This window comes from Parasteatoda tepidariorum, chromosome 2 (assembly GCF_043381705.1).
Source record: "Parasteatoda tepidariorum isolate YZ-2023 chromosome 2, CAS_Ptep_4.0, whole genome shotgun sequence".
NCBI classification, from domain to species: Eukaryota; Metazoa; Arthropoda; class Arachnida; order Araneae; family Theridiidae; genus Parasteatoda; species Parasteatoda tepidariorum.
The window spans coordinates 101,142,457-101,164,635 of record NC_092205.1 but is presented as its reverse complement, the minus strand read 5'-3'; the positions used below and the strand labels follow the sequence as shown (position 1 = coordinate 101,164,635).

The 22,179-nt window shown below is 29.2% G+C and overlaps 1 protein-coding gene across 1 annotated transcript; it reads right to left on the bottom strand.

Annotated features, from left to right (window-relative positions):
* Window positions 1–2,672: 2,672 nt before the first annotated feature.
* LOC107455740 (protein CDV3 homolog A) lies at window positions 2,673–21,922 on the bottom strand. The gene is made up of 5 exons (XM_016073418.3): window positions 21,470–21,922; window positions 17,137–17,213; window positions 11,517–11,659; window positions 8,489–8,702; window positions 2,673–3,341 (listed from the first exon to the last, which is right to left on the bottom strand). Exons 1-5 carry the CDS (start codon window positions 21,683–21,685, stop codon window positions 3,224–3,226), a joined length of 768 nt encoding a protein of 255 aa, XP_015928904.1. The 5' UTR covers window positions 21,686–21,922; the 3' UTR covers window positions 2,673–3,223.
* Between the last annotated feature and the right edge of the window lie 257 nt (window positions 21,923–22,179).

Genomic DNA, 22,179 nt, shown 5'->3' with positions numbered 1-22,179 from the left:
TATTATTATTTTCGTTTTTGAAAATAAAATTGACTAAAGATTTATTTCTTTAAAAATGACACTGACTATATCTAACAAATTATAAAACAAACAAGTATTGAAAGAATTTTAATAAAATTTAAAAAAAAATACTTTAAGTACTAATGTTAAATTATTAAAAAGCTTATTATTATATTAATTTCTTTACAAATAAAAACAACTGAACATTTATTGGTTTAAAAATAATCAAATTATTATACTTACCTACATTAAATAAACTTAAAAAAAACTAACTTTTTATAACAAAATTAAGTACAAAATACCCCTATTAAATTGTATCGCTTAAAATGAAAAATAATAATTGAAAAAAAAACCAATAAAGAAACTTTTTTAATTTGTATTTTCTTTTCATTGATCTATTGAGTTCAGATTGAAAGTTTAAGATAACAGCGATTGTGCAGCAATCGCAAAGTAACAGTAGGTCTACGAAAAATAAGTATAAAAATAACTTCGCTAAGAGTAAAAAAGTCTCCCAATAGTCGCCTAAGGCCGAAAATAGTCGCATTTTAGTAGCCTGTGGCAACCGATATTCAAATTGTGAAACACGTTGTTCAGCAAGCAAATAAGTTACAACTTCAAAGCAAAACAACAATCCTGCTATGTTTCTGAAGGAAAAAAAAATCTACGTTTAAAAAATATATAACTTTATAGAAAATTATTATTTCTATTTTGTAAGAGGCAAAGCTCTTAAGTTTTCTATTGGAACAATTCAATGGCTACCGTACATCCATGTTGTGTATTATACTAGCAACAAAAAATGCTAACATTCATCTTAGGGACGTATTCTGTGCAGCGCAATGAAAAAAAAACTACATGTCTTTCAAACATCAAATATTTATGTTAGGGATTTAGTTTTATAATGTTTGGACATTATCAGGTTAAATGCAGAAAGCATTTGAAAAATACAGAAAAGTTGACAACTTATAAAGACTGTTAAAATTTTTTCCCCTCTTTTGATCATACATCAGGAAAGAGTTTAAGAACAACTACTTACCTCGAGGTGCAAATTGTGCTCAGCAACAGAAATGTTCATCTTGGAGGACAAAACAAAGTATGATTAAAATTCACTTAGTTCCCCATGAGCAGCTCAGACGAAACACAAATGCAATGTTAAATGTCCATGCAAAAAGATTCTGAAGCTTGCAACTGCAATGTGCCTCCAGAGATCTCGAATAGGTCTAGATGGAACATTTTCAACATGACGTGGGTATTATGTAGAATTCTGATCGCCTCCTATGGTTAGCTTTTTTAAAAGGATGTAAGTAAGAAAGTTGATGCAGTTAACAAGCTCCCTTAGCAAATGAATAGCAACACATTAATTGCCTTCGATACTGCAATAGCTAGAGAAACACTGGGAACAATTTTCCAAATTGAGATTTTGATATTGCTGGTGTGAACGAGACTGGTTATGTATTGGATGAATAAACCACTTTTTACAATGCTTCCAGAACAAAAACTTAAAGAATCCTTAAATGAAAACGATCACTTTATAATAATTATTACATTATTAGCTATCACTTTCAAATTTAATAAATAAGACAAAATTCAAATAAGTTTTGAAAAATCAGACATTCTTTTTAAAAGCAATTAACAGTAAACATATCATAACCAGTCGATTGTATTATAAAGTATTTGTATGTCTAGCATTAAAATAAGATAATAGAAAAAACTATAGACTATTGTATTTCTAACTACTATAATTAATTGATTAAGATCTGGGCTGGGGTTTTGGATGTCCTTAATTGGTTTTGGACCTGACACTCAGGTTTTACTGCCTAAAACTGTCTTCAAGTGTCCAAAACCTTGATAATTGGTAAGAGGTAAAATTTTTATATTTGTCCATGTGCAACCATTGTACACATAATATTAATAAATATTTGATACTTTTTATACAATTTAATGAACATATTGAAGAAAAATAATATAATAGGAAAAGATGTATAACTTGTGAAGCTCCACAATTCACTGAACAATAAAAGCGAATACCTTATCCAGTAAAAATGAATAAACATGCTTTAAATACTGATAGATTATGTTTTTGCATAAGGATAAATAATTCAATATTAAAAATAATAAACTTTTTTAATAAAATCAAAACTTGTCTTCATTTTGTTTCTCGTTCAAAAATTAACATCTTATTTTTTACAATATTTTTTTTAAAATTGTGACATAATTTGTGTGAAAAGGCTTTGGACAGGAAGGTTTAAACCGTGGGTTAATCCATTCTGTCCTAAACCTTGCCAAGATGAATCCAGCATTAAACAAACAAAATCTAAAAACATAAGATAATAGGATTACTGAAGTCAAATTGGCTACTAAACTTTTGGTCTCGATTGAAAATTTACTATAACAAAAATGTTGTAACACTTGAAAAAAAATAAAAAAATTTTTCTAAATTTAATTATCGTAATTTCTCAATAAAAATCCCCCCCCTGACAAAAACTAATAAATAAAAGCACCAGCAAAAATATTAAATGTAGAACATTAATATAACAAATTTATTAGCTGGTGCTCATAAAAGTTCGCACCTCCTTTGGAATAAGGAACACTTTTTTGTTCATTTTCGAAAAGAGTAAACAATGCTGAATAGGGTGAAATAAATGATAAAGAGCATATAAAAGAAAACAACATACTGTGAAATACATTACTTTTATTTAAACACTTTTCTATAACAATTTACATAGGTATAAAATAAAATAAACTGCAGCTTTAATAAGCACTTGAGATGTTAAATGCTTACATGAACGTCACATATGAAGAATTGAGACACTAAAGAAATCAACACAAAAAACCATTTTTTTTCTTCTTCCAAACTAAAAAATATTAAGCCACTTTTTCCTCACAGTTATTCAATAGTTAAAAGCACATTTCTGATAATTAATTAAATAGATTTATAAAACATATTTCATGGTTATATCACCACTCATAACCCATTCTTCAATAAAAGCTTACGTAGCATTATGAACAGACTAAATAACTCTCTAATCACCATTTCTTACAAAATTATGACAGAACATGGACTAATTTTTATTGTCGATACAAAATAAATTCATTTTTTTCATTGTAAAATGTTGCAGATGTTGACCAGAAAATGTTTATTTCATTTAATAAATTGTAACAGCTTGTAAGTTTACTGTAGTATAAAGGCATTGCAAAAAAATTGATTCTTTGATATTTCTAATTATTATTCATTTTGGTGCAGAGCAGAGAATTTGTTTTCTAAATCAAGCTTTAATTCCCTCTGAGTATTATCTTTTGACCGCACACCATGCTTAACTGATTGAAAACTACGATCAGATTCCCTAAAAAGAAAGAAAAAATATTGGTATAAAACCTAAAAATCAAAATTTTAGAAACTTAAAATAAGAAATATTTGAGATTCACAGAAAAATTTAGTTAAATTAAGGTTGTTGCTTAAAACAACACCTTTCTTTAGACATGCACAGGGTGAGTAGCCAAATCTTTCAACAAAAAATAAGCACCTTTTATACCCTTTTTAAGCACTTAAATATTTTTAAGCACCATATATAATAACAAAATGCAAAATAATTTTCAAAGACTTTACATGATTATGATAAAATAACTAGTTTCTGACAACAAACTCTTTTTTTGATTATATTAGTCATTATAAAATGATCGAGAGATTTTTCGGTTCGATATCAGAGGGTGGAAAATGAAGCCTGATATTGAGAATATCTTACAAAATGCAGCAGAATTGCGCATGAAAGAGTCTCACTGAACCCAGCTCAGTAGATGCACATGCGGACTCGCAAGTATTTCACCAAACATGTAGAACGATTAGGGTTTGCTTTTATATGCTATGGACCGACGCTAGGCCGAAATGGATTGTGGTTCAATGAATCGCGAAATGTTGAATAGAACAATGTGAAAAGCACGTTTTTGCATAAAACGTGGCAAAAATCGACAGGATAAAAAAAAAGGGGAAAATTAAGTACTTTTTAAAAACACCCAACAAAAAAAGCACCTTTAGGGTTTTTAAAAAAACAAACTGAAAATAAGCACTTTTTAAAAACGCTTTACACCATGATGCATAAGCAGATATGGTACCAGTCACTAACTGATACAACTGAGTATCAGTTAAGAAAATCAGCTATTTTTAGCATCAAACTTAATTTATAAATTGAAAATTTTTTGTTTTTAACATAATTTTCAGTAATTGAGTTAATTATAATATCAATCCCTCATAACCCTTTAATTAAAAAAAAATTCCATTATGCCACCTTTAATAAAGCTATATATCCTAGGACCATAGGACATAACTAGCACAAATCCATACAATTATTATGGCTGAATAGTTAAGAAAATCAGCTATACTAAATGAAATACTTATCATTTTCATTTACTTATATCTGGGATTATATAAACATATTTAAAATGAAATTAGATAATTCAGCCAGCTCAGGAGAAAATATTTCAGGAATCAAATTAAAATGAACTATTCTTATAAATTGCTTTGAAAAATTATTTAATTGAAGTTAATAAAAAAACTTTTCTCGTTTTTTCATTTTGACAGTTTAAGATTTAAAACAAAATAAACAGTTCGTAATTTTTCTTTTGTCAAAGTAGAAAAAAATGTAAGTGAAATTGCGATGAAAGAAATTTATTTTAGGTAATGTATGTGTGGAAACTATTTTATAACCTTGAAAGTTGAAAGAAAAAAAAATGAAAATAAAAATATTAAAAAGTTGAACAACACAAAAATACAATCTTGTAGAAACTCATAATCATTAATTTATGATAGTTTATAAAGTAAGGAAATCGAATCTGCGTCACTCTTCAAAAATCTACTTCTTAGTATGAGTTCAAAGAAGTAACTACTAGTTCGGTACTAATTCGTAAACTTATATAATCCTTAAATGTGATTCTGTAGAAATTGATAATCGTAAACATATAATAGTTTTAAAAAGTAACGAAATGGAATTTGTACCACTCTTCAAAGCTCTATGTCCTAGTATCAGTTCAAAAAATGAACTACTAGTTCAGTACTAGTCCTTCAATGTATATGAATGCTAGTAATCCTGCTAGAATTTGGAAATTACAAGGTCTTTCTTATCCTGACCTAAAAATTCCAGGTCTCTATTTAAAAAATATATAAACCTCTTTGTGAAAGATATGCATGTTACAAAGAAGAGGCATAACTAATTCATTTTATTGCCCCCCCCCCAGATTTCTTGTGCAAATGTGCAAAAGCACAATCAAGGAATCTACAGATGAATACAAGTGCAAGAAATGATTGATTCTTTTGGGAGTTCATACTTTTTTACTGATACAAACGGAATGCTAGAGACGTCAGTGTTCTCACAACAGCGCGAGAATCTCGCATATTTTTTTCTTTTCTCGCATTAAAAAATTATTACCGCGAGAAATTTGCGCTATCTCTAAATCAATTTCAAAATTCGCGAATTTCTCGCATTTTGGAAAAAGCTTTGAATTACGCCATTTAGAATAAAATCCGTTTCACTTTTCTTCCTGGATCTTTCATTATTTTCAACATCTGCCCCCATTATCTAGCTTCCCTATTTACCAGTATTGTTCAGAACCTTTTCGAACAACAGAACACAACCACGGAACCCCTTTCAGAACACATTTCTCTGCAACCACGTGCTTACCGTAGGTAAGGTTTCTTCATGTAAGACGTTCAAATTTTTTATCCACTTATGTAAGATGGACAAATACCTTGTAAAGGCAAAATCTTCTATGATGATGCACCAAAATATTCAATGCTTTAAAAAATAGAAGACATAAAAAATGTATTATAATTAAAGAAGTGATTTTTTCCCCAAGAGTTTTTGTGTTTTTTTTAGTTTTTAGACATCTCACTTAACTTTTTGAAATCTCACCCTGTTTTTGAGAAAGGGTGAGAAATTCCCACCCATTTTTTTTCTATGATGAAAACACTGGACGTTGATATTTGGATTTATTTCTTAAACAATGTGAGTACATATTGGATTACAAAATTTAAAGTTAAAAAAGATGCTGCCATCCAAATTTATAAAATGTATAATTCATTTCAAATACTTTGAAATACTAACAAGGAAAAGCTGCCAAGCTAAACTCATAGCATATGAAATTTTTACAGGTGTTAAAAAAACTTACATTATTATTTTATCCTGTACTTAAAATTTTTAGAGAGAAATTTAACGGAAATTGTCTTCATTTCATCTCTGTATTGATAACCAATTTTATTTGTTACTCAGTACAAATGGGAAAGATAGAAATAATGACACTAATAATTAAAAGGATTTTTTAAAAAACAACCAACAAGATTTTTCAACATAAAAAAAATAACATCTTATAGTTTTTATAACAGACAAGGGGAAGAAAATTGTAAGTATGCATGATCAAACTCAAAATATAAAAACAAATTTTCAGTATGAAACAAAACAAAAAAATGCACTAAAGAACACAAAATGCATACTTAAATCCGGGGTTTGTTGATTTAAAACAGCTTGATTTAAATCAAATGATATTTTTAAATATATATATATATATATTGATTTCAAAAGTTGAAAAACAGTGTTTTAAATTATTGATACTTTTATTACTTTCTTTTCGTAGTTTTAAAATTTATTTTAAATAAATTGCTGTGTTAATTAATTTTAGTTAACGAAATTACTTTCTTCGTGTGTGTTAAATTTCGACACATTTGAAATTACATTTTTAAAAATCTTTTGATTCTTTAGATTGAAAGTACACATTTAATGCTGTCTTAATATAGACTTGCATAGCTGTAGAAAGTAATTAATAGACATGAAGTTTGAAGGGAAAAAAATGCAAATAATCTTTATTAAAATTCTACCTTTTGATTGAAACAGCATGGAATTAAAATCTACATTATATTTTATTGGTGGAAAATGTATATATCTAAAGCTTGAGGTTATATTAAAAATAAATTATCCTAATATGCCAAAAATAGAAGAAAAAAAGAGGCTAATGAATTCAGATAATTTTTCCTGATATAGTGTCATTCTTCCCTTTCAAAGTCTATTTGAGGCAGTAGAGTTATTAACTGGTAACTGATTTTTTTCTCATAATATGTTTACAGTATCTTCGACATTATCAGATTTTCTATGAAGATATTTCGCGAAAAAAAATTCCAATGAGAGCATGTTCTTTAAAAAATTTTTTAGCTGATCTATTTTGATATAGAATTAAAAATGAATATTTTAATTATAACATATAGATTAAATATTTATTTACTTTTTGATGAATTTATAATTTGATATTATTTGATACATTTATAAGTACAATCTATTAAATTTTTTTTGTCATATTAAAAATCAAGAGAAATAAAAAACACAATTTTAAATTAAAATTACGGTTTGCTAATTGAAACTTTAATTTAATAGTTAAAGAGTCTGTCCAAGTCAAATTTGCTACTGCTTAGGGTACCTTCACAGATTCAACTTTAGGAAAAACAATAGTTTCACAAAATACTTGTTTTTTAAATTTTACTTTTATGTTTCATAAAAAACGAATAAATCCATATTTTTGTGTTGATTTTTAAATATTAGTTTTAATTTTCACAAATTATGTCTAAATTTTCACAAAATAAAAACCTTTCAGACAAACCTAGACAGGCGTCTTTCATTAAATTCTCTATTTTATCTTAGTCTTCAAATTTCAATTATGCATTTGTTTGAAAATGGTTGCTATGCATTCAAAGCTATGAATTATAATGAAAAATTATATTAGTAAGTTAGAGTTTCCGAAATAGTGTTATAATATTGTTTTAATATTAATATAATTTTGATTAAACATTTATAAAGTATTTTTAATCATAAATTAAAGTTCTTACAATGTGTTTGAATAAAAAAAATGTGATTTAAATAAAAAAAATCTGATTTTTTTAATTTAAAAAAAAAAAAAAAAACCATGAACCCTGCTTAAATCCCAATTCAAATAGTTTTGAATGCAAACAATAACAAATTTAAAATAACACAATAAAAACTTGGATTACTTGATTTCAGAAATAATTCCCTGCAATTGAGCTATATTGGGCTAAATATAGTTTTAATTGGTGGAAAAACAGCTGAACATATTTAAATAATGCTACAGTAAATGAAACAGTTTAACAGAGCTGAAATATCATGGTTCAATATACCATAGATTACACTTTAAGAGGTAAAAAAATTTTTAAGAGACAAAAATAAGGAACAAAATTCCCTGTATTTTCCCAGTTTGTTTTTAAAAAAAAATCACAATTCCCTGTCTTTTCCCAGTTATTTTAGGAGATTTTTAAATTCCCTGTATTTTCCAGGTTTTCCCTGTGGAGTGGAAACCGTAGTTCAGAGGTCTTAATTTTAAATCAGGTCTTAATTATCAGAGTCTTCAACCTTGAAACTTTAGTTCAGAGTACTTTATTTTGATAGGTACTAAATTGGCTATTCAAAAAAATATTGTACAAGTAGTAGGTCGGATAACTCACCCAAGTTTCCATTTGTTGCTATCCACAGCAGAGGAGAGGGAAGGAAAATGAAGTTCACTACTTATTTGTGGGGCATTTTTTGGGTGTCTTCTACCTCCTCCAGATGTAGGTGTAGATGCTGGAGCATTCCTCAGAGCCGGAGGTCTGTACGTTCCAACAGGTTTGCTAGCAGGCGTTGTTTCTTCCTTCACTTCAGGTTCTTCTTTAGATGGTACTAAAAAAAAAACTTAATTTAAATTCAAATAGATCACACAATTAATATTCACACGTATATGTATATATAGCACAATTAAGACAAAAAGGATATAAAGAAAAGAAAATGAATAAGTTTCATTTACAGCACATAAGCTGCAAGTGTATAGAACTCATAATATAAGTTAAAAATATAGAGAAAACATGGAAAATATTAAAGATTAATGAAAAGAGAAGAAACATTTTTTAATACCTTTTCTTTAATTTTTACCATGTTTTCTTTATATTTCCAACACACACACATATATACACCGTGACAGAATTGCAGTGACCTGGCCACATTGTCGCAGAGCGTAATAGAGCTCTTGCAGAAAGATTGCTCATTTAAAAAGTGAAAAGAAATTTTTTTTTCGAAATTTACATGCAATATTTGAATTATGCATTTAAGTAACCACTTAATGATATGCTCAATTTACTCGATTCGATTGTACTCGGACCATCTAGTAAGGCAAAATGTTTCATCTTGCTGCAAGATAAATGGAACATCTTGTGCTTCCTGATTCTAGCTTCATTTTGAGTGTTGGTTATAGCTATAGCCGTCAATCTTTCGTAAGTATTCTGTTCACCACTGATGATGATATTTGCATGTTGTTTTTTCATAAATACCTCAAACACACCGGTATGGATTGCCCCTAATTCATTCTCTTAACTGTTCTTCTAGCTCCATCTCAATGATGAATTAAATAACACGACTATTACTGATTTTTTAAGAGTACCAAAAACAAAAAAAATTTTGTTTCACATCAAAAACTTGCACTCTTAAAATTTCACAAGGCATCAACTTTGTTGCTAACAGATTTTAAATAAGTTTTCAAACGATATATTTGGACTGTATAAATTTAGACTGAATGTAGAGTCGGAAAAAATTCAGACTTTAAACTATGTGTCCAAAATGAAGTTTGGTATTATGTGCCAGGTCAAGGGGAAAATTTATTGCCTTATATAACTGAGTTACCCTATGAAATGTCACCTTATATAACTGAGTAAAGTTGGGATCAACAGCCAATCTAAATGGTTAACTTAACACTTGTTAACTAAATGATAACACTATACAGTCTACGCTTTTTAGCACGATCCACCAATACGACTCTTCCATAGAGGCAATCTCCATGGCAGAAATGTGACGACACTGTTGCAGAAAGCTACAGAATCCTTGCAGAAAGATTTTTTATTTGGGAAGCTGAGAAGTCTACTGTCTTTTGAGAATAAAAAAATTCCGCACTGACTGGTTTTAGCTAGAATTTCGCATTAATATTATAAAAAGTAATTTCCAAATAGCAAAAATTTAAAAAGGTTAATTAAACAAATATTTTTTAGAACATAAGAATATCTATTCTTCTATATTTAGATTTTAAAATAAATTCTTACACATATAATTAAAAAATATATATACTGTTCTATTCTATACATAAGAGCTTTTTTGTAAACAGAAAGCATTTCTGTTACTTTAAATTAGTAACATATATATTTGCTACTATTAAAAATGTCTTACAGAAAGGTATTAGTACAAGAGAGAATTGTCGCGAAAAGTTCAAAGATATTCTGCCACAGGGGAGGCAATGTTATTTTAATGCCAATCAGAACTTCCAATAACCATTTATTCCAATAAAAAAGACCGAAAATTTGTTCAATTTTTTCCCCTCTATTCCCAGAAATTCACTCCAAAAACTGGTGTTAAGTCATTTTTACACTATCAAAACTAACATTTTTCAATTAACAATGAATTAATCCATAACAAAAGTCCCAAGAAAACTATTCAAACCTATTATTCCTGGGTCTAAACTACAGTCAAAAGAATTGGATTACTTACCAGTACTGAGAATTTGAAGTGTATATTGTACCTTCATTTAAAAATCAGAGTTCTTTGAAAAGGTTCAATATATTAATCATTGTTTGAAAATTGCCTTGTAGCAGAATTTTTTAGATCTTTCGGCAATTCTCTCTAGAACTTACCTTTCTGAAAATAATTTTTACTAATAGCAAATATATATAATATAACAAACTTCAAGTAACAAAAGAGTTTCCTGTTAACAAAAAAAAAAAAATACCCTTCATGTACAGAATAAAACAAACAGTACATAATTTTTCTAAAATTATAAATGCAAAATTTTTTTTTTAATATACATATAAAAGAATACATATTCTGATATTACTGGTGATATCCTCCTGTTCTAAAAATTTTTTTGTGTCATTAACTTTTTAAAATTTTATCAATTTGGAAATTACTGTTTATAATATCTATCAGTCATCGTGGAATTTTTTTTATTTTCAAAACAAAGTAAATAAAAAATCATGACATTTAAAATCTGACAGCATAAAAAAATAATAAATAAAAAAATTGTGATCGCCTTATTACGATCACTGGTAATCCATTGGTCAGATGCATTTTTTTCTCCTTTTTCTTCTCTGGTTTAACTTCGATAAACGCCGTAACATTTTAATTCATAGGTTGCAAAAAACTGTCTCAGTTGATGTTTGTCGATGATTTGGTTTCCAAATCCTTGCTATACACGTGTTTCAAGATGTCACCTTCCTTCTTCAGTATTCATATTTATATTAAAATCACCGTCAAGACAGTAATTATACATTAATAATAAAAATACTTAAAATTATTACGTAAATACATTAAGAATGACTGCTGGTGAAAATAAAATGGAAAAAATACATATATACAACATAGCATGCAACCACGTATGCACACGCCATCAAACCCAAAACAAGACCCATTTTGCCAATAGGTGACAGTAATGGTTATTTCAAAGAAGTATACACATACTTTCTTCTTCCTCTTCTATCTCAGAGACTGGCGTTTGGACAACTTTCCATGGACCAGATTGACCATCAGATTCTTTTCTCGATTCACCATTTTGTTCTGATAATAATTGTTCCTTCAACTGTTCTTCTTCTTTCTCTTTTTCACTAAAAAGAGGAGAGAAAAAAAAAACTCTGGTAAATAACAAAAAAACAAAATATGTGCCCAAATAAGTAACATAACCAAAATAAACTTGATTTTTTTTAAAAAAAAAAGTTTCTAAAATACATTTAAACATAAAAATGAAGGTTGGTGTAATGTACAGGTCATCTGCTACATTTTAGATTTTCAATTCATAACTTTTCTGACTAATTCTAAGAATTTTTCATGGCTTAACAAAGTCACAATTTTCTCCGACGGAAACAGTAAATTTAAAAAGCAGTATAATAACATTATTTGAAATTATATATTCTGCATCTTCATATTTATAGAAAGAAAGAGTTGAAGCAATAAAATAGCTGAAAAAATACAAAAGCAAATAATTATAATTTTTTTCCCCTGCAGAATTATATTCTAAAGATACTTTTTATGTTCATTGAAAAGGAAAGAAATACTCCTGATTTTTCTGTTCTCATTCCGGAATAAAAAAAATTCACCAAAGACTGGCTTGCTTTAGCTGGACTATTTAATTGATAAAATAAAAAAATTAAATAACAAAAATTCTGAAATCACAGAAGTTTAAAATTTTACCATAATTTTTAAAGAACATGAAAAAACATTTTATATTTTAATAAAATATGACTATGAGTGGGGATTTCATTACAAATTCAGATATTTGGGACACCATGAAACTGGAGGGAGGGGGGTTAAATTCCATTTTAAAAATTAGATCTTTCAGTTACCTAAATCCATGATTTTTCTTTAAAAAAAATAGTTAAAATCATGACTAATTTTGCTCAATACTGAAATTCATGATTTTCCAAGTGCACAGATATCCTGAATGTAACACTACAAATTCTAACAGTTCACAGAAGTGCACACATATGAATAATGCACATCGTAAATATGCTTAACATCAGCTGATTCAGAATTAGCCCTTTCCAATGTAGTTACGTTTTAAAAAGTTTTACAATTAAATTATACCTTATAACAAATTTTTTCTTCCCTAGATAAAAAAACAATTAACACCAACATCAATAAGATATCCAATCGTAACTAAAAAAAAAAATTGGGGGTTTAATTTAAAAAGAAATTAGTATAAAAATATTCTGAAATTTTGATAAATAGGGGTAGACCTCCCTCATGCTTTGGTTATAATAAAAGAATGGCCACAGAAAAGCATCAGGGAAAAATAAGGGAATATTATTTATCTGTAAAAATTTGGAATGTGTCAGGGAATTTAACTAAAACACTCAAAAAATCAGAGGAAATGAATTAATTTGATTTTCAGATAACTAAATATCCAATATTTTCTCTAAGAAATTAGCAAAAAATTTAATAAACAAAAAAGCTTTAATTAAAGGTAAAAGGGCTTTAAGTTATTTAAATACTTTGTTATACACACTGATGGAAAAAAAATCTCAAAACCAAGCAGGAGTTGTACTAGATCAGGGGTGGCGAACCTTTATACACCAATGTGCCATTTTCTCTAAACATTGCTTAATGAGGCCATAGACGTGCTGTCAAATAAGTTTGACTTCGTTATTATTGGGAAAATAATAATACTAAATACTATCCACGCAAAACTCTTTATTTACATTGAAAAAAAGAATACATTTTGCAATGTCTCAGTTATACACGTAATTCAACTTAAAGTAAGATCAGTGTGACTTCTGTAGTTGCAGATTAGATGATCAATAACTCATATTAGGTTGTAAGATGTTAGTTTAAGCATGACTGTTGATTTTTTTTGCTAGTTATTTATTGTTAGCTTGTTTTTTATGGTTATTAATAGTTTTTTTAGTATTAATTTTTAATTTTTTTCATTAATAATTGTTTATTATTTTGTTTGTTTTTTGTGAATTTTAATTTAATTGTTACATATGCTTCATAGCGTAATAAAATTTGTGTAATAACAATTCATAGTGTAACAACAATTGTGATTGGTGGAGTGCCCAAAATATTGTGTCGCATGCCATTGGTTCGCCATCCCTGTACAAGATAAACTAAATTTGCACAGCCTGCATTTACAACTNGTTTTTTTAGTATTAATTTTTAATTTTTTTCATTAATAATTGTTTATTATTTTGTTTGTTTTTTGTGAATTTTAATTTAATTGTTACATATGCTTCATAGCGTAATAAAATTTGTGTAATAACAATTCATAGTGTAACAACAATTGTGATCGGTGGAGTGCCCAAAATATTGTGTCGCGTGCCACTGGTTCGCCATCCCTGTACTAGATAAACTAAATTTGCACGGCTTGCATTTACAACTAAAAGATGTCTATTCTAATTTCGCATCAGTAACACCACAGTGAACATGCAAATCATGGTTGCCTTTAATATGTATTCTATAATTCTTAAGCATTATTTTTCCATAAATTTTGACATAGTTGCTGTTAGGCAAGAATACCTTTAAGAAGACAAAGAAGCCATTATTAACAGCTCAATGACTTTTAACGTGGTCGTGTAATAAGGCTGGGAGAAGGTGGATTTTCTTTCCGCAACAAACACTGAAGAAAGACTGGAGAGAAATGCAACCCCCGTGCATAATTTTATATTTTATTACCGTTGTCGAACAGCCGACCCAATTTTGAGTTAACGGCGAATGATGTTCAACTCTGTAGCCCTGTTATATTGAATCCAATCCAGAAGACAAGGAAACTTCTGGATCAGTACCCCCTAGAGGTATTGATTTGTTACGGGTACAGGGAGGACTTTGCGACTCGACAGATTTAATGTGCATCAGTCACCACTTACAACACGGGGTGTGTTTGGCCGGCGGGGATCGAACCCACGACCTCTTGGAACTGGACCCAGTGCTCTAACAACCAGGCTATCCTGAGCATGATTGGTGGCAGCAGTGGACAAGGGAAAGTACTGCTTTAAGAAAACCGTGTTCTGGATGACAATGCAGCACTACTCAAAGGGAAGACCACAGTGCACAGCGTATGGATGTGGCACACCATACTGCATCTGCACCAGAACTGTAGCTTACAAGTCACTCACTCCAAACCACTGCCATTTATGAGTGGTGTTCAATTACAGCTCACTGGAAGACAGAGTAAAGATCTATTGTATATTCTGATGAAAGTCGGTTCTGTCTTGGTGCCTATGATATGGATTAGGAGGAGGCCAGGTGAAAGCTTTCTACACCCAGAATATGGTCAGGGGAACAATTTCCTAAGACAGCAGGAGCACCATGCACCCTCACTGCAAATTTGTACATCAATCTAATTTCTTGCCATTAATGAGCAGCACTCAAGGGGGTATTTTCCAACAGGATAACGCTCGCCCACGTACTACTGTTGTAGTCTAACATGCTCTTCAGAATGTCGACACGATGCCCCTGCCTGCATCATTGGACGACAACTTCAGCATCACCCACAACCAATATGAACTATCCTCTTAATGACTGACCATGTGCAACAGAGATGGGACTCTCTCAAACAAAATGACATTTGGCATCTGTACGACACAATGCATAAAAAAATCTGGTAGTTACACTAGTTAATCATTTACCTTTTTTTCACATTTTAAATTTTTTTTCCTCGTAATTGCATTAACCAGTGATCTTGAAACTTTAATCAACTATATTTAACAACACTCAGACAAACACATTGCCAAAATTTTAAACCCGTACAATAATTTTTCCTTGGTGTTGGTAATCTCTCCCTCATCAATGTATACATTCATTATCGTGACAGGTGAATCTTTAATTATTATTTTTTAAAGCTTTTGATTTGCGATGAATCCATAATAAATCAATGTCGTTTCTGGCCATTTCCACCTGCTTATTCACACTCTGATTATTTATATCAGATGTAGATGTTATAACGACAAGGCAGTTTTTCAATTTAAGGAGCCACTTTTTGACATGCCCAAAATAGATCGATTTTACAGTAAATCCATGTGGTTTCTCACGATTCTGGTGTAATTAATATGATGTTGAGGATAGCTAATTCCATATTTTAGTAACCACTTTTCCACACGCTTGATTTGCAACGATTCCAGCGTGACTCCACATTAATTTTCTATTGTCTTTTAGGCAGATCCCATCATTTTTTCATTCATTTCGATATTGTTTTCAAAATCCTGATATTTTTAATAATAAGCTATCACGACACATTTTCAACACATTACACTCATTTTAAAGATAATGTATAAAATGAGAAATTATTTTTAATTTAAATTAATTATCTGAAGAAGAAAAAAAGATTTTTTTAATGATAAAATTAAAAGCTTTGTACCTTTTGGGTGCCATAAAAGTTATGCAAACATTAGTGAGCAATGTCTTTTTTTGCTCTTTTCTAAGGAGACCTTTTCAGTTTCTAGTGCCCAGCCCTTTTTAAGGTATGGAATGAACACAGTATGTAAGCAATCATCTCTGTAACACTTTAATAATATAGTAAATTACTTAAACAGTGGTAAATTATAGTAAATTATTTACAAAATGTATCTGACACATATTCTTATTGACTTTTCATGAGTATTTTAAGCGAAACATCTATTAAATAATTAAAATATATATTTGAATGACAAATATTGCTCAAGGACACAGAAATTGAAATTGTTACTAAAAATTTTCTTACAAGTGTAAAAAAAAGGTGCAATAATTTAGTGTAATATATCATTGTTCATGAATTTGTGTTTCTTTACAGTATATTCTCTAATAAAGTAAATTAAATTAAATACTATATTCATATAAAATACAGAACAGGCCTTGGAGCGTAGAACAAGCGTAACAATTGACAGTGTCACAAAAGTAAGAATTTTTTTTTAATAACATATGTAGCTGTGTTTGTTACAGCTGCTTGTTAAAGGTCGTCTGTTAACAAAATCAAATATAACTCTATTAAAGATCTTATTAGCTTTGGTAATCGCAGAGGATCAGTGCGACCCTGGCTGTTAACAAAATCAATTTTAAAAGTCTATTAAAGATCTTTTAGCTTTAGTAATTACATGGGCATTTACCACATTCCTTATCAGTGCGACCTTAGCTATGTCAGGCAAACTAAACACGATTTGTGAGTATTCCCACCTAATGTGAATTTCAACTTTTTATTCCAATTCCACAAAAATGTTCTCTTTGAAAATCTTTAACTGTGGTCACAAGAGTAACATAAAAAAGCATCGAACTAAAAGTTATTACCAAGAATATCAAAACACCTTTTTTAGAAAGTTAGATGTGCTTGATAAAGTAAAATATATGTATTTTTCATAAATTATCAATATCATTTCACATATATCTATCGAGTAATAAAGGAGAGGGGAACATGCCTGAAAATCTCTGATGATCGCAAGAGCAGCGTTGGACATACTCATTTGTAAGTCATTCATACTAAATCAGCATCTAAATACATTTTTCATATTTACAATTACAACTTTATGGAAGTGCTCACCTCCAACATAGCACAAATAATGTCAAAATATTCAGTTAATTCCTAAAAAATAGATACTTTTAAATTTTATAAAGCTTTTACCTTATTGAAAGAGCTTGAATACGAAGACCTGAATAATCAGCTTCTTTTTCTTCAATATTCTTCCATTCATCATCTTCCTGAAAATAAGGAGAACATTTTTTAAATATTTTTTCGGAGGCTGATTCAAAAATTATGATGAACAGTCAGAGCAACAAAAAAAAAGATATTTACTAGATAATTAAAGTCACATCACTAAAGTTTCTTATGAGTACAGAAGAACCATAGTATACTTAAATTGCAGCAGAGCATAAAAAAAGTGGAATCTTAATTTTGTTCTTTCTTACAACTTGGGCATACTTTGGCTCTTTACTTAACTAATTTTGTGATTTCATTTTTTATTCTTTAAATTCTCCTGACGTGCCACTAGTACACCAGACACAAAAGCTAATGTTGCAATACTTGCATAAAATTTTCCCTGTAATGTAACAACTGTTGAATATAGATGGTTCTGCGGGTCAATACAAAACTCTTTTGAATTTGGGAACTTGATATTTATAGAATGAGTGCAAAATGTCAAAAGAAAGTTTGCAAAGACCATTGCATGATCAAATAACTAATATATATATAAAATGTATGAATATTGAAAGAGTAATATCAAAGGTATAATTTTTTTTTTTCATCAGCAACATTGAAATTATTAAACTTCATAAAGAACCATTTAAGCTCTTACAGCATGCAATAACAATTTCAGGTACAAGAAGTATGAATTTTTTTTAACCAGAAGGTGATATGCAAATCAAAGGGAAAAGAGTGATGCAAAATTTTTCAGCACTGCTTGTTTACCGCCAAGGGAAAATCTACTAAAGATCAAATATTTGCACTTAGACAAATTTTAGAGAAGACCAGGGAATTTGGTATTACCACACATCATCTCTTTATTGATTTCAAAGAAGCCTTTGACAGTATTAATAGAAATCGCTTGTATGAAGCCCTGGTTGAGTTTCAAGTACCACCAAAACTAATTAGACTTGTAGAAGCAAGCATGTCAAACACCTTATGCAGAGTCAAACTTTTGGGATCTTTATCTGAAGAAATTAAAGTAAATAATGGAGTCAGACAGGGAGACTCCTTATCCTGTCTTCTTTTTAATGTTGCTCTAGAGAAAGTTATAAGAGATGCTGAAATCAATATCAGAGGCAACATATTTTCAAAATCTATTCAAATATTGGCGTATGCGGATGATTTAGACATCATTGCACGAACTGTTCCTGCATTAAAAGAAGCTTTCCTTTCTTTGGAGCTTGCTGCTAGGGATATGGGACTAATCATCAATACCGATAAGACCAAATANCTTCAAATAGCCATTCTTTGAAAAGATACTGCGTGACCCATGCCCTCTGATTCGATCTCCACATTACTGGCAGTTTGTTCTTAATTATGGAATTTTTTTTTAATGCTCTGGGATTCTCAGAGTGGTAAACGAGAAATGTTTTAAGCTTTATAATAATAATTATTGAATGACCTTTAAATTTAAATTCATTGTTAATTCAAGTTTCATTTAGTAATTATCAATATTACTAAGCATGCTTTAAATATTTCTCCTTTCAGTGATCTTATTTTGTATGCAAAATGATAACAAACGTTTAATAGTACTTTTTTTTCAGGCCGAGAAATGTTCGTTAGAATTCGTTTTGTTCATTATCCGAATATGTGTTCGTTGTCCGAACACAAAAAATCTTTCTTGAAAATGTTCGTTATCCGAATATGTGTTCGTTAACCGAACACAAAAATCGTTCGTGAAAGTGTTCGTTAAGCGATTTGTTCGTTAACCGATCACCCACTGTATACATAAAATGTATGAATATTGAAAGAGTAATATCAAAGGTATAATTTTTTTTTTCCATCAGCAACATTGAAATGATTAAACTTCATAAAGAACCATTTAAGCTCCTACAGCATGCAATAATAGTTTCAGGTACATGAAGTATGAATTTTTTTTTTAACCAGAAGGTGATATGCAAATCAAAGGGAAAAGAGTATATACTGATGCAAAATTTTTCAGCACTGCTTGTTTACTGCATGCACTACTATACAGACCTGTCTAATAATATACACGAAACAGCAATCGTGGAAATTTTTTTAACCATTAGCAAAATAAGAAAAGAAATAAAATATTAATGTGTTTCAGGGTTCATACCCAAATCTTTCAACCAAAAATAAGCACCTATTAAGTACTTTTTAAGCACTCAAAAATATTTTTAAGCACTGTATAGCTACATTAACAAAGTGCAAAATAATTTTCAAAGACTATTTACGCAATTTAGAATGCAAATCATGCTTTGTATTTTCACAATTACACCCAACAGCGAAATTCATATTTATGCAATTTAAAACTGACCTAAATATTATACATCAGAGATTGTATTCACAAAATTTTAAAATCGAATATCAATATTACTATTCGTGCGATTTAAGATTGTGCCACTTGTTTTGTATTTTTATGATTTATATCATGATGTTTCATATTAACGCGCATTAAAAGCTGCACTTAAGCATTTCAAAAATTAGATATCAAAATGCGTATTCAAACAATTATAAAATTAAACATTGAGGTTTGTATTCACACTATTCTAAAACTAAACATAGAGATAACTGTTCAGACAGTTTTAGAATCAAATATCAAGATTCGTATTAACACGATTATGTATTCACGAAAGTCTAAAATCAAATATCGAGACTCGTGCTTACATGATTCTGAAAATAGATTTATATCTGTGTGTGATTTGATTTAAAAATCTGACATTGAGATTCACAATCACACACTTTAAATAAACAACAAATCTTGTTTCAATAATTTTATTAAAAAGTTGGAAAATATTCTGCAGATCCTACAAACACCTTTTTCCTCGCTCAAATTTCAAGTATTCGTCTTAGCTACTTAAGAAGTGATTTATCACTTAACTACTATGGATTTCTTTATTCAGCCTATTAGGTGTTTTTTTTAACAGACTCATCTCCCTAGCATGAATTATTACAAAGCTCTATAAAAATGAAACTTTAAAAAAAAAAAAATTATGCTTTTCAAACAAATCTTCAACACAATTTCACAAACAAATTTACAAAAGTTAATCAAAGTGTGCCGAAACTTTTATGAGATTATGAGTTTGCAGAAAGTTTTACATTTTACCTAGTCTACTACTATATCTGATTTTGTATTATGAAAATGTTTCTAAAAGAACACACTCATCCCCGAAAACAATTGTTTTTTCGTTCTAAAAAAAAAAAACATTGGATTTTCACCGCGGTTTTGGTAAACCCTGATATGAACGTCGATGATAATTGTTGAAAATCAAGACTGATAAATAATCCTGACAGGTCAATTGGACAAGAATTTATAAATAATTTTAAAAGATTACAATTATTACCTAATAATTCTATTTCCTTAATCCATAACACTAAAAGTGATTAGACAAATGACAATGGTATTGCACCATTGAATAATAATTTTAGAAGATCGCTACTTGCTGAAGAAAAATCTTTCTAATAGTTAAAAAAATAAAATATAAGTGTACAAAAAAATCATTTCGCCTCTCGGAAAAAAATGATTTTTAGAAAAACACATACTGTATAGATAAACACCTCTCATAGATATCTGTTCCAAAATAATCACTGAGCTTTAGATTGCTGTTGGTACATTAGATCAGGATTTGATAATATCCCCTTAAAACTTGTAGAAACACTTAGGTAAAATTCTATTTTCTCTCTCTTTAAGTTTGGATGCTTCATCTTTGATATGAAGCCCAAAATCTCCGAGAATATTATTAGTAGGTCATTCACAAGAATAGCTCTTTTTATAAGAATCAACAAATCTGGAAAAAATCATGGTAACAAATATGACAAATTAAGAGTGGCTAATGACAATTAGATTCTTTAAAATCTGGCGTTCATAAGCTTCAAGAAACATTCTTAATTTAAGAGGCTATCAAATTATAAATAGTTTTAATGATAAATATTACACATTATGTTAAAACTTTGATTTACACTATAAATTTTAAACATGCAAGTTATTTAACTATAAAATTTATTTACTAATATCTATATTTTATTAGTCAAAGAAAAACATAATCAGAAAGATTAATGAACGATAAAAAATAATTATGAAGCTCTTTTAACAGCTCATAAATTCTAACCCATAATCCATGACATAGCATTTTATATAGAAAATTAAAAGCCCAAGTGGTAATAAGCTCATTTGAACATCTCCATATAAGTTTAAACTACACTATTATACAATAAATTTCAACAGAGATAGCTGCTAACAGTTTGACTGACGTATAGACTTTACTAGAAAAAAAACACACCACCCTACAAAAATGAATAAAAAATAACTTACTTGTTCGTTAGTAATTGAAGGAATAGCTATAGATGGATTGCTAGAACTTAATGGAATTTTTTCTTTCACATCTTTCTTCATAACAACATCGGGTTTTTTGCCGCCTTCTTCTAATTTTTTCGCTATAGTGTCCGACGTCGTATATTTTGATTTAGCCTTTCCTTTTTTTGATCTATCCTTTTTAGCGAAAAAATCATCTAAAGTGGAATCTGACATGATTATATATTTAACTGCTTCACGTACCCCCACCACGTAAATAAAAAGGCTGCTCTAATTTTCACAATATGTGATACAGGACATGAATAGTATTACATCAACGAAAAGTTGAACAGTCAAAGGAGGAAAGTTTTGCTTAATACTAACGGTTACAGGGAAAATAAATGTATCACGAAAAATTAAATTTTAACTGCTAGTGGTCACGTGTCTACCAATGTTCTACCACATTTTTAGCATAGATGGCGCTCACAATAAAAAATTTTATTGTTTGGCAAATACATTTTAATTTTTCTGATAAATTTTTTTTCAATGTAAATTTTACTACATCTAATCAAAAACTTAAAAAAATGCATACATTTTTATGCAGATATCGAATAACTTATAAAAACTAGAGGTATTATTACAAATTAAGTAGTTTTATGTTACGCTTTAAAAGTGTTTAACTCTAATGACAATCCTATAGGCACTCCAGGAAACACTCACGCTTTAGGCAC